General features: G+C 38.8%; 1 protein-coding gene across 2 annotated transcripts in view; it reads left to right on the plus strand.

The window, feature by feature from the left end:
- Positions 1-12,545: 12,545 nt before the first annotated feature.
- PLA2G12B (phospholipase A2 group XIIB) overlaps positions 12,546-15,554 on the plus strand; it is a 58,628-nt gene continuing 55,619 nt past the window's right edge. For both annotated transcript variants that reach the window (XM_044055985.1, XM_044055986.1), the window contains exon 1: positions 12,546-12,916. In XM_044055985.1, the coding sequence (XP_043911920.1) occupies positions 12,670-12,916 (247 nt within the window). In that variant the 5' untranslated portion in view covers positions 12,546-12,669. The remainder of the gene's footprint in view (positions 12,917-15,554) is intronic.

Genomic DNA, 15,554 nt, shown 5'->3' on the forward strand with positions numbered 1-15,554 from the left:
AGATAAAAAAACTCTATAAGAGTCAATCCAGTAGGAAGGGATCTGGGCCCATATGTAGACAGCAATCTGGCCTTTGACCAACATAAAGCTAAGATAATAAGAAAATCATTCTAGTTGCCCAACTTATACGTAAGGGTCTGTCTCTGTATACATTCTTCTACAGGCTGCTGAGAAAGGATCTTTGCTTGGTTTACAGGTCTTCCTCAGACCCAGCCATGAAGGATCTGTTGCATAAGTACAAATCAAACAGCACCAGAAACACCAGATCTAGGTATCTGAACTTCATTTGTAACATAAACAGAACATGCAAGAGTGACAGATATGTGTCCCAAAGGTTCCCTGCATTATGGAATAGGCTCCCCATCCATGTAAAGTAGAGTTCATCCCTGACCTTGTTCAAATGAAACCTTGACAACTGGATGGGAAATTGAAAATGTACCCTCAGTCAGGCCCCCATGATCCTTATGGATGGAGGGATCAATAAGAAAAGTATTATCCTAACTAACACCCTCCCTACAAATCCTTAGCTACCTGCCTACTCATATGCCTCCATATGATACTTGGGACCCAAATGCTTTAGGGTGTGAGCTAGGCTTCTAAGGGCCCTAGTGATCATTAGCCTAGGAACAACCTATGAACCTATGACTGTCCACCACCAAAGCTGTGTATGTTACTTGATAAGCCACCAGCAATGACTTTTTCACATTACTTCATTGTTTGTTACTTATTTTAGCTCAACATGCTACTTATTATAATAATGTCTGAAGGCTCAACATACTATGTATTATAGCAATTTCTGAAGGCTCAACATGCCACTTATTATGGCAATGTCTGAAGGTTCAACATGCTACTTATTATAGGACTGTCTGAAGGCTCAACATGCTACTTATTATAGCAATGTTTGAAGGTTCGACATGCTACTTACAACAATGTCTGAAAGCTCTACATGCTACTTATTACAGGAATGTCTGAAGGCTCAACATGCTACATATAATAGCAATGTGTGAAGCCTCAACATGCTTCATATTATAACAACATCTAGAGATTCGACATGCTACTTATTATAGAAATGTCTGAAGGCTGAACATGCCACTTATAGCATTGTCTGAAGGTTTGACATGCTACTTATTATAGCAACATCTGAAGATTCGACATGCTACTTATTAGAGCAACATCTGAAGGCTCAACATTCTACTTATTATAACAATGTCTGAAGGTTTGACATGCTACTTTTTATAGCAATGTCTGAAGTTTCACCATGCTACGTACTATAGAAATGTCTGAAGGTTCAACATGCTACTTATTATAGCAACGTCTGAAGGCTCAACATGCTACTTATACCAGTGTCTGACGGCTCAACATCCTACGTATTATACAAATGTCTGAAGGTTCAACATGCTATTTATTATACTAATGTCTGAAGGTTCAACATGCTACTTATAGGAACGTCTGAAAGCTCAACATGCTACTTATTGTAGGAATGTCTAGAGATTAGACATGCTACGTATTATAGCAACATCTGAAGTCTCAGCATGCTATTTATTCAACATACTACTTATTTTAGCAATGTCTGAAGGTTTGACGTTGTACTTATTATAGCAATGTTTGAAAGTTCGACCTATTACTTATTATAGCAATGTCTGAATGCTCAGCATACTACTTATTATAGGAAAGTCTGAAGGTTCAACATGCTACTTATTATAGCAATTTCTGAAGGCTCGACATGCTACATATTATAGAAATGTCTGAAGGTTCAACATGCTATTTATTATAGTAATGTCCGAAGGTTCAATATGCAACTTATTATAGAAACATCTGAAGGCTCAACATGCTACTTATTATAGCAATGTCTGAAGATTTGACATTCTTCTTATTATAGCAATGGTTGAAATTTTGACCTATTACTTATTATAGCAATGTCTGCATGCTCAGCATACTACTTATTATAGGAAAGCCTGAAGGCTTGACATGCTACTTATAGCAATTTCTGAAGGTTCTTCATCATGCTACTTATTATAGCAATTTCTGAAGGCTCAACATGCTATGTATTATAGAAATGTCTGAAGGTTCAACATGCTATTTATTATAGCAAAGTCTGAAGGTTTAACATGCTACTTGGTATAGCAACGTCTGGAAGCTCAGCATGCTACTTATTATAGCAATGTCTAGAGATTCAACATGCTACACATTATAACAATGTCTGAAGGTTCAACATGTTTCTTATTATAGCAATGTCTGAAGGTTCAACATGCTACTTATTACAGCAATGTCTGAAGGCTTGACATGCTGCATATTATAGCAATGTCTGAAGGCTCAACAATCTACTTATTATAGCAATGTCTGAAGGTTTGAAATGCCACTTATTATAGCAATGTCTGATGGCTCAACATACTACTTATTATAGCAAGGTCTGAAGGCTCAACATGCTACTTATCAAAGCAATGTCTAGAGAATTGACATGCTACATATTATATCAATGTCTGAAGGTTTGAAATGCTACCTATTATAACAATGTATGAAGGCTCAACATGCTACTTATAGCAATGTCTGGAGGTTCAACATGCTGTGCATTACAGCAATGTATGAAGGCTCAACATTTTACCTATTATAGCAACATGCTACTTATTGCGTTCATATTACCTCGTCGAAAATTTTACTGCATGAAATCAATAAATGTCGTACACAATTGATCAATGCCAACACTAAGGGACTCTGGCTAACAAAGTTCGCAGATGACTGCAAACTGGGAGCCATTATTGAATCCCCAAATGATGTGGATACTCAACAAAAGGCCCTTACAGAAACAGATGCTTGGTGCCAGAGCCATGGGCTCAAGCTCAATGCAAAGAAATGTATAGTTATCCCCTTAGGGAAAAAACATGTACCCGTGAATTACCATATAGGTGGCTGTACACTAAACATGGAAAGTGTGATAAGAGACTTAGGGACACAGGTGGACAGTGGTCTCACCTTTGATAACCACATCACCACAACAGTCAGGAAATCTTTCTATGTGGCACACCTCATCACTAAGGGATTTTCATCCAGAAAAAAGGAGGTCATTGTCCAACTGTACTCATCCCTCATTAGACCCATTATAGAATACAACGCCCCATTTGGTATGTACCTCTCAAGACATCTGCAACAACTGGAAAGGCCGCAGGAATACCTCACTAAAACAATCACAGGCCTAAAGCAGATACCCTACACTGACCACCTTAAAAAACTCCAGCTATACTCTGTCGCATATCGTCTACTCAGAGGCGATCTCTTCTTAACATACAAGGCCAAGTCAAACCCAGAGCTGTTGGACATGCTACACTTAAAGAAATCCCAATCCCTCAGAGCCACACGCTCCAGGGATCTAAACCTTGTCATCACAATAAACAAAACATGCTGGAGGGATAGATTCCTGACCCAGAGACTCCCCAGACTCTGGAATAGATTGCCCATACATGTCAAGCAGAGTGCCTCTTTGGCCCTCTTCAAAAAAAACCTTGATGATTGGATGGGAGAAAGGAAATTCACCCCGGGGATCACGTCAGTTGCCCTGCTAGACAAGGGTCCAGGGAAGTAAATAGTGTGGGAAGAAATAGCCAGGGAATTGTTATGGCTAGGCTTGTATAGGCCCTAGGGTTGATAGCCTTGTACCAACCTATGAACCTATGAACCAGTAAAATATTGAATGAGGATAAAAAAAAAACAAAAAAAAAACTAAAGGGTGTAGGCAGGGGGGGCAAGCCCTCCTGCACCCCTGCTACTTAAATATACCAACTCTGAGACCGCACTACATTGAGGTAAATGGAAATCTCCCCCTACGGAGATTTCCATTTACCTGGCCCATATTCTTTGCTTTCGATATTGTCATGCCGACAATATCAGATTCAATATTGTCAGTTTGCGACAATATAATATAGACCCTACTTATTATAGCAACATCTGAAAGCTCAACATGCTACTTATTACAGCAATGTCAGAAGGTTTAATGTATTACTTATAGCAATGGCTGAAGGTCTGACATTCTGCTTACTATAGCAATGTCTGAAGGCTCGACATGCTATTTACAGCAATGTCTGAAAGCTCAACATGCTACTTATTATAGGAATGTCTGAAGGTTCAACATGCTACATATAACAGCAATGTCTGAAGGCTCAAACTGCTACATATTATAGCAATGTCTGAAGGCTCAACATTCTGCTTATTATAGCAACATCTGAAGGCTCAACATGCTACTTATTATAACAATGTCTGAAAGCGGAACATGCTGCCTATTATAGCAATGTCTGAAGGCTCAACATTCTACTTATTATAGCAATGTCTGAAGGCTCAACATGCTACTTATTATAACAATGTCTGAGAGCGGAACATGCTGCCTATTATAACAATGTCTGAAGGCTCAACACGCTACTTATTATAACAATGTCTGAAAGCGGAACATGCTGCCTATTATAGCAATGTCTGAAGGCTCAACATGCTACTTATTATAACAATGTCTGAAAGTGGAACATGCTGCCTATTATAGCAATGTCTGAAGGCTCAACATGCTACTTTTAATAATAATGTCTGAACGCTACACATGCTTCTTATCGTAGCAGTGTCTGAAAGTTTGACATGCTACTTATTATAACAGTATCTGAAAGTTTGGCATGCTACTTATTATAACAGTGTCTGAAGTTCGACATACTACTTATTATAGGAATGTCTGAAGACTTGACATGCCACTTATTATAGCAATTTCTGAAGGCTCACAACGCTACTTGTTATAGCAATGCCTGAAGGGTTGACATGCTACTTAGTATAGCAATGTCTGAAGACTCAACATACTATGTATTATAGGAATATCTGAAGGCTCAACATGCTACTTATTATGTAGGATGGTTCAACTTGCTTCTTATTATAGCAACGTCTGAAGGCTCAACATGCTACTTATACCAGTGTCTGAAGGCTCAATTTGCTATGTGTTGTAGCAATGTCTGAAGGTTCAACATGTTTCTTATTATAGCAATGTCTGAAGGTTCAACATGCTACTTCTTATAGCAGTGTCTGAAGGCTCAACATGGTATGTATTATAGCAATGTCTGAAGGTGCAAAGGAATTCTATTAGTGTTAGTCACAGATCAATGGGTACTGTAGAAAGAACAGTCATTGCTAAATCATTTATTGTGATAGTTGTTTCTCTGAGTTGGAACAAACTCAAGAGTCACAGTCTAAAAGTAAGGGATATGTGAAGGTGAAGGCACCTACATGGAGTTTACAGGGGCCCTTAATCCCCCTACAAAAATGCTTATCTTTCTGTTGTACAGAATTGCAGAAATTACTGTTGTACCCAACACTGTAGAAAGTGAGGACTCAAATATGGGAATGAAAGCGATGGTGTTCTTGCCAGCACTAAGGGACTGAGTCCTGCTGATTCAGTTATCACCTAAGGGGCGAGGACCATAACTGGGCTGACTGCGGCACTGGAGTGCTTGACTGACACTGGTACTGGTACTGCTTGGGCACTGAAGGATACGAGTCAGACTGGCATTATATTAGTGCTGAAGAATGAACCTGAATGAACTGTTATTATTAGTGAAGGAAGGTAAACCTTTCCATTGCTGTTGTCACCACATATAATGATAGTAGCAGTGCGTATGTTAACCCTCCCTGACTTCCACATCCTGCATTGCTATGGATCACAGCCCCAAGCCATTTGACTTCTACTCTTGTAGTTATCAAAGCTAAAGAAAGAAACATTATTTTATGCTGTGGTCACCCTTGAAAAGTGCAGCCTATAACACTGCTGCTCCTGCCAAGCTAAAATGATACAAATCACAATATCACCGCTGTCATGCCAGGAGTTGGCAATCTATAATGCTGTTTGTCATCACATTAAGAGTGGAAAAATTGATGGTGTCATCACTTATACAGAATGTATATCCTCTGTTATTGCTTATGCAAAGGATGTGACTATATAGTCCAACTGTTACAGACCAGCTAGATGTACCTGCTTGCAGGTACTATGACATCTAAAATACGTACATGTGGTGCTGTTGTTTCATTTAAAGGCTGTATCTTTAGGACTGATGCTATCACATTTAAAAGTTGTCCTGGAAGGGGTGAAACTATCACATCTACAAGCTATGTCTGCAGCTCAGGTGCTGTCTTAAGGATGTGTTCGCTACTTGGTGTCACATCTAAAGGGCTTTCTTGCAGTACTGCCTTCCCATGTGAACACTACAGTTGTAGGGTTTTTATACATACTTTAAAATGGTGCTTGTAGTGTTATTACCTGATAAGAAGGGTTGGTCTGTAGTACAGTTGCCATCAGTGAAGAATAGGAAATTTAGCATTACCCATTACTCTTGAAAGAACCACGTACATGCTGTCACAGTTATGTGGTTCCTGTTAATAAGAGAAACAAAATATCAAAAGTACTCCACGGAAAGAGCAGCGTTCCTATTAAAAATAAGAATCAGTAAATCAAGCGATATACGAACGCTCTGGCTGGCGTTTCTCAATTCTGTTTAACAATGAAACTCAGTATAGAATACAAAATCCAACGACTGTAGAAAGTAAAACAGGAACGTTCTTTATTCAGTTAGCGCTTTCACCCCAACAGGGCTTCCTCAGACTCATTGGATTTTGTATTCTATACTGAGTTTCATTGTTAAACAGAATTGAGAAACGCCAGCCTGTTAATAAGAGACCCAACATTGGAGACTGCAGTACTGCTGTTATAAGGACAGGCATCATAATACTGCCTTAGCACCTAGAGTACCATTATCATCTTACAGGGAGTGCCAGCTGTAGTGCTGTGCCATCACACCTGACTGATTAGGAGGTCATTGCACTGCCGTTATCACTGGCATTGACAGGTGGAGGTTGCATTGCTGCTCCTTTTGCTTTGACTATGACACCCTCAAAATCAGAGACCACACTGACATTCCTAGTCAAACAACTGACTCTCCCAAATGAGTGCCATAATGCTGCTTCTGCTGTTGTGAGTGTAGTGTACTGGTGGAAAAGGGGCATAGTATTCCTGCTAAAAATCACTGATATGACAAGTGTCACTAGAAAGGGGTAAGAGCCATGACAGCGCTGGTGGTGCTAACACTGGTACTATCACCAGTGAAGGATAACATGCACAGTGCTGGTGATACTACCATTAGGGACAGAAACATCCAGTCATCATTCCATAATATAGGATCATACTGCAGTTTCTTTCAAGTGATCAGTATCTACATACATTGCCTGACTGATTTACAAGATCTTAATGTTCAGACCACCAGAGCTAAGAGGTAAAGAATGTAACTGCTGGTTGACGAGAGGCCTACAAACTAAATTACCAGAATCTTTACTCTTTTACATTTCAAGTACCATTCCACAAAATACAAACAGTTAAAGCAAGCAATTAATTTTAAATGCAAATGAAGTCTGTTCTTGGCACCTTTTCCCAGCCATCAACATACCTTTCAACTGTCCCTAATTTTGCAGACGATCCCTGATTTTTGCTCGGATATTTTGCCTTGTCCCTCATAATTGTTTTATTTTCTGGTAAATCACTGAAGATTACAGTCAGGAAATAATGCCAGACATTTTCGTTTCATACTTCTTATTGTTAAAAAGGTCATGTTAATAAATAACATATTGTTCTATTAACTTTTAAAGTGAAATGCAGTAATACTTTGAAATTGTCTCCGATTTTGTACAGTTGTCTCCCATTATTTTTGGCTTTGTCCAAAATTCTTGATCAATGAAGAGAGAGAGAGAGAGAGGTATGGCCATCTGTGACTAATCCAATGCTGGCAAGCCTGTTTTCATCAAGCTCTGGACATTGGGAAAGACCACCAGAAATGTAATGTAGAAAAGCTAGCTAACTGCAGGCTATCATTTCAGATGGTGGGACAATGGGCACCAACACAATTACTGATCATGCTGATAAAGAAACATGCTTAAAATTCTTAACTTACTGATAATAAAACTTATAATTGAGCTCTACCAGAAGAAATACATTTATTCAGCAGCAGTCTCCCTTTATTTTTGCAGTTATCAAATTCAGTATCTAAAAATGTTCTTATGGATATGTTGCATTATGAATACTAGTCTTATCTAGTTTATTTTTAATTCCATAATTTATATACATGACTGAATAACATCTTGCAGAATCCCTCAAACTCTCTCCCAACCCCTATCCATACTTCCTCTTTACACTCTCTACACATTGCACCAAACCTATTTAATATTGCCCCTTACCTTTATTCCAAATATAGACTGATTAATTGCACTTCACCTCAAACCAATACAAAATTAATTGCAAGAATCCTCTCCAAAAAACAAGTATGCATAATTCTTCAATATACTAAAATACTTCTAGGAGGAGATATACCTCCAAATTCTGGCCCCACCTATCACAATGAACATAAAAATAATTCTCTCTCTCACACTTTTGTAACCAACAGCCAGTCCCCAATCCTGGGAATCTAATTTTTGCTTTAATAAATGTCAGAAGTATAAGAAATAAAACTGCTGAGCTACATACCTGGATTAGCCAACATAAGCCTGATGTTCTTGCTGTAACTTAAACTTGGCTTAAACCCAGCACAAACGACTCCAAAGTTATACCTCCTGGCTATAATAGTATTCGTAATGACTGCATAAAGAGGAAAGGTGGTGGTGTTCTTTTAATACTTCCCAGTACCAACCACATAGGTTCATAGGATGATGTTAGGCTATTGGTCCAGAGGCCCATATAAGCCTAGCCAAGAATTTTGCCCATGTTTCCTCAAAGTCAGCACCTGTTTCCCCTGTCCAGCAGGGACACAGGTGGGATCCCAGAGGTGTATTTTCTATTTCCCATCCAGTCATCCAGACTCCTCTTAAAGAGGGCTAGAGAGGTACTCTGCTTGACATGGAGAGGGAGTCTATTCCACAGATGGGGGAGTCTTTGGGACACAAATCTATCCCACCAACAAGTTCTATTAATGTCACAGACCAGGTTAAGGCCTTGCATGTGGGTTGCGCAAGTGTTGTTTGTCTTATGGATATGCAGCAACTCCATCAAGGCTGGGTCTGAAATGACCTTGTATGCCACACACAGGCCACCTGTGAGCAGTCTGTATGAGACTGAGTAGAGGAACAGGGCTTTTAGCCTTACAGAAAACCAACACCAAAATTCAGTTCAGCAGAGTTTTTTATTGCTTTCCTCAAAATAAACAATTATAAACAAATATGTATTACTGTCCTTTATTTTCCCCCTGGCAACAATACACCTATACCAGAAGATATCCTAAACTGGATATCCATAACATTTCTACAAGAAGAAATATTACCAGGTGATGTGAATGTCAATTGGCTGGACATAAACTCTACTTCCCTTATATCTAGTATGAACTTATATGGTTTTACACAACTAATTAATAGTCCCAAACATTATAGCAAGATATCAAATTCTATATCAGACTGGATCAGAGTATCACCCTAGCAAATACTCCACCACAGGTATAATGTCAAATTCTCTCAGTGATCATCTCCCAGCCTATATGACTAGACATCTCACACATTCAGTTAACCAGCATATTTATACAACAACACATAACCTTTCCAAGTTTAACCCAGAAACGTTCATTATTACACTATCATCTATTAACTAGAACTTCCTAAAAATCCTCCCCTTAGATGATGCTATAAATGAATTCAAAACAGGTTTTCTGACTATCCTAAATAGTCATGCACATCCTAGAAGGAAGAGACAAAAAACAAATAATTCAATTTGGCTATCCAAAAAGAGTAGAATGATAATGCAGGATAGAGAAAGAGCATAGAAAGAATGGCAAAAATACAAAGCAGCTCAATATCTTGAAAACTTCAGAATGCTTTGCAATCGTACTAAAAAGCAAATAAATGAAGTTAAAAAAAATATACGATTATAACTTTCAGAATAATACTAAATACAACCCTAAAAAAAATATGGACATCCATTAAAGAAATCCTACATCCCAGCCAAAAATTCAACCCAAACCCCTCTATCCACTCAAAACTGCAATACAGTTCAACTTTTATTTTATATATAGTATAGCATCTCTAACCGAGGATTCTTCAACATCTTATCTCAACCCTGCCCAACAGCCACATATCACCACATCCACTTTTACCTTCAAACCTGTGCCCACATGCTATATAAAACGACTCTTAAGCCAACGTATACCATTCTCCTCTTCAGCTGATGAATTTCCAAGCGAGTACCTTAAAATAACAGCTAATGGCACAGCCTAGCCTGTCTTAATCTTTATAAATAGGCCAGTCCAGGAATCCCACGTTCCCTCTCTATGGAAAAGGTCAAATGTTATGCCTCTACATAAAGGAGGAAATTCAACAGACATTAGTAACTGTAGAACTATAGCAGTCTTATCTCCCCTCGCCAAAATACTAGAAAAATATATTCAAAAACAACCTCTAGGCTATCTTCTGTAGGACAAACTCCTACCCCCTACACAACATGGCTTCCATCCTTTTCATAGTACCAGCACTGCCCTTCTAAGCTCTCTCTCTCTCTATATATCTATCTATATATATATATATATATATATATATATATATATATATATATATATATAGTCAATAACGCTAGAGATAATAGCAACCTGTTCTCTTCCTTATTTCTAGACTTGTCTAAAGCCTTCGACACAGTTTGTCACAAGCAAACTTCTACTTCAAATGTCCTCTCTTGGTCTGTCTCAGCCCACCTTTCTGTGGTTCAAAAGCTACCCCTCCAATAGGTATCAGTCAGTAAAATGGCAATCCATGTTCTCTTCTTACCTCCCAGTCACCACTGGTTTACCACACGGTTCTATCCTTGGTCTCCTCCTCTAAACATTTTAACCAACATTCTCTATTCCTCTATACTTCCACAAAATAGGCCATCCTAATACAATAAGCAGATGATTCCACTCTCAATTGCACATCTGACAACATGGTACACCTCCAAAAAATTACTCAGGAAGCTTTAACAGCCCCTGAAACATGGCTTCATAAATCACAAATCATGCTCAACCCGGAAAAGACCAAACTACTACTTTTTCCCGCAAATCCCTCTTTCATGAAAAAACAAACATTAAAGGTCTTTCTTTCATGATAATACAAGTGCTGAAGTCACTTCTCATAGTAAACTATTAAGAGTGATAATGGATGATAATCTTACATTCAGCCTGCATATATAAAATTGCATAAGAAAAACTCATCAAAAACTAGGGATGCTTTACAGAGCCAAAACCTTTCTCACCGGCGCAACTAAAACTGCACTTGCCACTACTTATCTCCTCTCCACTGTTGTGTTTGGCATTGGCATCCTTACTAACCTCCAGGCTTTACAAAAATTAAAACTTGGACAACGCTATAACAAAGCTAACTTTGTAGCACATACACTTTCTGAACTCACCACTGTATGGCTCTGAAAAGCCTTAACTGGTTAGACCTGCCATGTGAACTCTTGCCACCTATAAAATTATCCGGCATCCATCTGCCTGCCAGCACTAAAAAAACATTATGCATAACTGTTTCCAGTCAGTCATTGCAATCCAGTGACCAAAAACTCCTGTCTGTCTACAAACCTGGCAAATCTACTGGGCATTTTCTGTACTCTTACAAGGTTGCTAAGACCTGGAACTCCTTTCCTGTATCCATCAGGTCTATATCCTCCCTCCCAACTTTCAAAACCCCTCTGAAAGACTTCTTAGCTAAAATCTGTCTCTGTTCTTGCTCAAAACCAGGATAATCTATATCCCTAAATGTGAACAAGCACCTTTTCAATCCTTACACCTCCTTACTCTCCCTACTTCACTTCCTTACTGCTAATTTTCCCCCGATTTTCTCTCAAAATATACCATAAACTGGTTTTCCCTCACTTCATAGTGCAATTCCTATTTGCTTAAGACTAACTTATCTTTAATTTCTCTACAAACTATCTATTTTTTTTAAATATTAAATGATTGTCATATACCACGTATGGATGCTTAACCAATGTTTTTATGTCTAATTTGTTATAATTATTTCAACTGCAGATATTTTTGACGATTGGAATATTATTGTCATTTCACGTTTTGTAATAATTTGAAGGTGTTCTCTCTCTCTATATATATATGTTGGTCTATATCTACACACACACAGGTCAGAATGAACGGTAGTGTGGGTATATGGATGATATGTCACTACAACTCACCTTAGAGAAATAAGGCGATCTCTCCCGGTACTATGTGTATTGTAAATTATACTAGCTAAGCCTGCAGACTTGGAAGGTGACCGAGTCAACGATCACCTGAGTGGGCTGACCTGAAATTATCCAAAATATCTTTGCTATATTAGTTTCACAAGTCAGGCCCCAAAACTTATTGCCGTGCTATTTCGTAAGCTGCATTCTGTGATCATTTAGCTGATTAATGATAAAATGGGCACAACACTGCTTTGGCAATCACCGTTTAGTACATCTGACCTTTGGATTCTTTTTTCATGTTTTCTTACCAGTCACTGTGATCTCACCTAGGATGTCAAAGTCCACTTTCGTATAGAAGGATAGTATACAACCGTTGTCTGATCGCAAATTCAGCCACTCTGAACAGCACAACTATAACTCGGACTTGAAATAGATTTCTGTGTTGTTCTCCACGAGTTGGGTTTTAAGGTTTAGACCAAAACATGAGACTGTTTGTTTTCCTCATAGCAGTACCACTTCTGCTGGTTCTAGCAGAAAGCCAGGACCAGGAAGACGTAGAGGGGGTAGTAGTGAATTCTACAGCTATCCCGGCTGAAAGTTCAACCTCAGAATCGGACTGGGGAATAGGTACATTGAGGGAAGGGTTCGAGGCTGTCAATGGATATATGGATTCTTTCTTGGAGCTACTGGGAGGTCGGAACGGAGTATGTCAGTACAGGTGCCGCTATGGTAAGACTTTAACTTATGGGACTTCATACACATCCGTTCTTGGTAACGTATCAACAAACAGCCCTTAATAATGCAATGACAAGAATGTGTCTTCATTTTGCTTTATTTATTTGCAATTTTTTAAAAATTTTTGTGCAGTAAATACATATTATTTTTACAGGAGCACTATGATGCATTAAGTCAGTATAAATTATTAGTTTAAAATGGTATTGTCTTCAGTACTGTATTTTCAAACTATGAGAAAAATTCAGTGGTAAGATGGTACCCGTTTGTTTGCACAACACAGCTTTTAATTCAGGATCTAACTACCCAGTTATTTCTTTTGGCTTAAGTATCTTGAACAAACGGTGGGTTATAGAGGTAACAGTGATCCACCTGTAGCTTTTTCTTAACAGTTAGGAAATTAACTACTTTAAATGACTTATTACTTTTTCAGATTAGCTAGATGGTTACTGAAACGGAAACCTTAACGGGTGTCCTGTGTTATTTATTTTTAACTTTTATTTACCAAAAAGTAAGGTTGAGATTTGGCTACTTTAGTCAGTTACTTACATTTACCACTGGAGTTCTAGAGAAGAGATATTCGCTGTGTCAACAAAGCATGGTGGAACATTATGGTAAACAGTGATCAAATAAAATAACATGAGACGCAATGTGCAGAACAAAACACGAGAGTCAACAGAGTTCTGTGCAAAAACAGGTTGAGCTCATGAAGTGAATATAGGGCACACTTTTCTGAAATGTTGGCAGTTCAGTAGGTACTGGTTCTTGTTCCACAGGTTTGTAGGTTCATGGGTTTATAGTAGGCTAACGACCACCAGAGTCTTTACAAGCATAGATTTACAATCCAACAAACTTTTGTCCCAGCTTCTGTTGAATGCATAGCTCTCAACCTGTTAACAGAAAAAATCTGGACAAAGCCAAACATAATGGGGGAGAAAGCCCCCCAAAAGGGGCAAAATTTTAAATCTTGCTCTTATAAATTTAGAAAGTTGCTAGAATAAAAGGTCTTGTGATACCATGCATTTTCTGGAGGATATGAAGTCTGAAACTGAAATGCCTGTAATTATTTAGTGAATTTATGCCTCACTGATTTGCTACAAAAAATACAGAAAATCACAAATTTTATAAGGTACAGAGCAAAAATATGAGACAAAAATCTGGACATTCTGTGAAAAGCTTGACAATTGAGAGATATGCATGTCTATATGGAGGGGTGTGTTAGTAAAGAGGTAGCTAAGGGTTATGTGAGGTGGGATATGTTGGTTATAGCAATAACCCACGCCTGGGTGTGGGTAATGCGGGATTTACCCACGGTTGGCGTGGTTTGGTCCCAAGGGCGAAGCCCGAGGGACCAAACAAAGACAACCATGGGTAAATCCCGCATTACCCACACCCAGAAGTGGGTTATTGCTATTATACTATGACATTATTTAAGAAAAGAAATAATTACTTTTCTTAAATAATGGCATTGTATAATGCCTCTTTGCTGCCCTTCCGCGGCTGTCTGGAATCATGGCAGTTCTGATGTACTGTGCATGCCTACGCAGTACATCAGAGCTGTGGCCAAAAGCAACGGAGAAAGCAAGATCTCCGTTGCTCTTTACTGTTTCGCTATGTTAAATGGGTTTAACATAGCGAGACAGCTTTAAAATAAGCGACGGAGATCTCCGTTGCTTATTTTAAAGCTGTCTCGCTATGTTAAACCCATTTAATATAGCAAGACAGGTTTAAAAAAAAAGCAACGGAGAAAGCAAGATCTCCGTTGCTTTTTACACTAATAAGCTATGTTAAAGGAGTTTAACATAGCTAGACAGCTTTAAAAAAAGCAACGTAGATCTCCGTTGCTTTTTTTAAACCTGTGTCGCTATGTTAAACTCTTTTAACATAGCGAGACAGTGTTTTAAAAGAGACTTATACTAATGGAAAAAGTCCGGGCGACCGGACCTTTTTCCATTAGTATAAGTCGATTTACGACGTGCAATCTGGCCAATCAGCGTGCACGTTTTGGAATATTAATGGGGGTCATGGTATAATGGGGATTAATTTACTTACTGCAGCCTCTGTCTATCAGAGAAATGTGTGCCAGAAAGAGGATGAATTTTCAATTTCCTATCCAATGATCAAGGTTTCCTTTGAATAGGGTCATGGATGAAATCTGCTTCATGTAGATGGGGAACTTGTTCCATAGTGTGCAGATCCTTTGAGACACATATCAGTCTTTCCAGCATGCTCAGCTTATGTTGTAGCCAAAGTTCAGGAGCTTGGATATACTGATTCTGGTGCTGTCTGTTCTGTGGATGTGCAAAAGACCCATCATATCAGGATTTGAAGATGTCTTGTATGCTAGGCACAGACTGCTTCTCAACATCCTATAGCAGACTGAGTACAGAGATGAGCCCTTATTATGGTTCTAGTATTATATGGGGTCGACCTTAGGTCAAGTGGTGCCCTAGGCAAAAGGGCTCCACAGCACCCCCCACTGCATGGTGCCTCCTTCCTAGTCTATTTACACCATCCAGTTTACTGGAAAGGTGCCCCTGCTAGAGTGGCGCCCTAGGCGGCCACCTAGTTGGCCTATGGTTAAGGCCAGCTATGGTATTATATTTGTCTGTGATCAGAACCAGATGAAAACAAG

Source organism: Protopterus annectens, chromosome 14.part0 (assembly GCF_019279795.1).
Source record: "Protopterus annectens isolate FY-2018-M chromosome 14.part0, PAN1.0, whole genome shotgun sequence".
In the NCBI taxonomy this organism is placed as follows: domain Eukaryota; kingdom Metazoa; phylum Chordata; order Ceratodontiformes; family Protopteridae; genus Protopterus; species Protopterus annectens.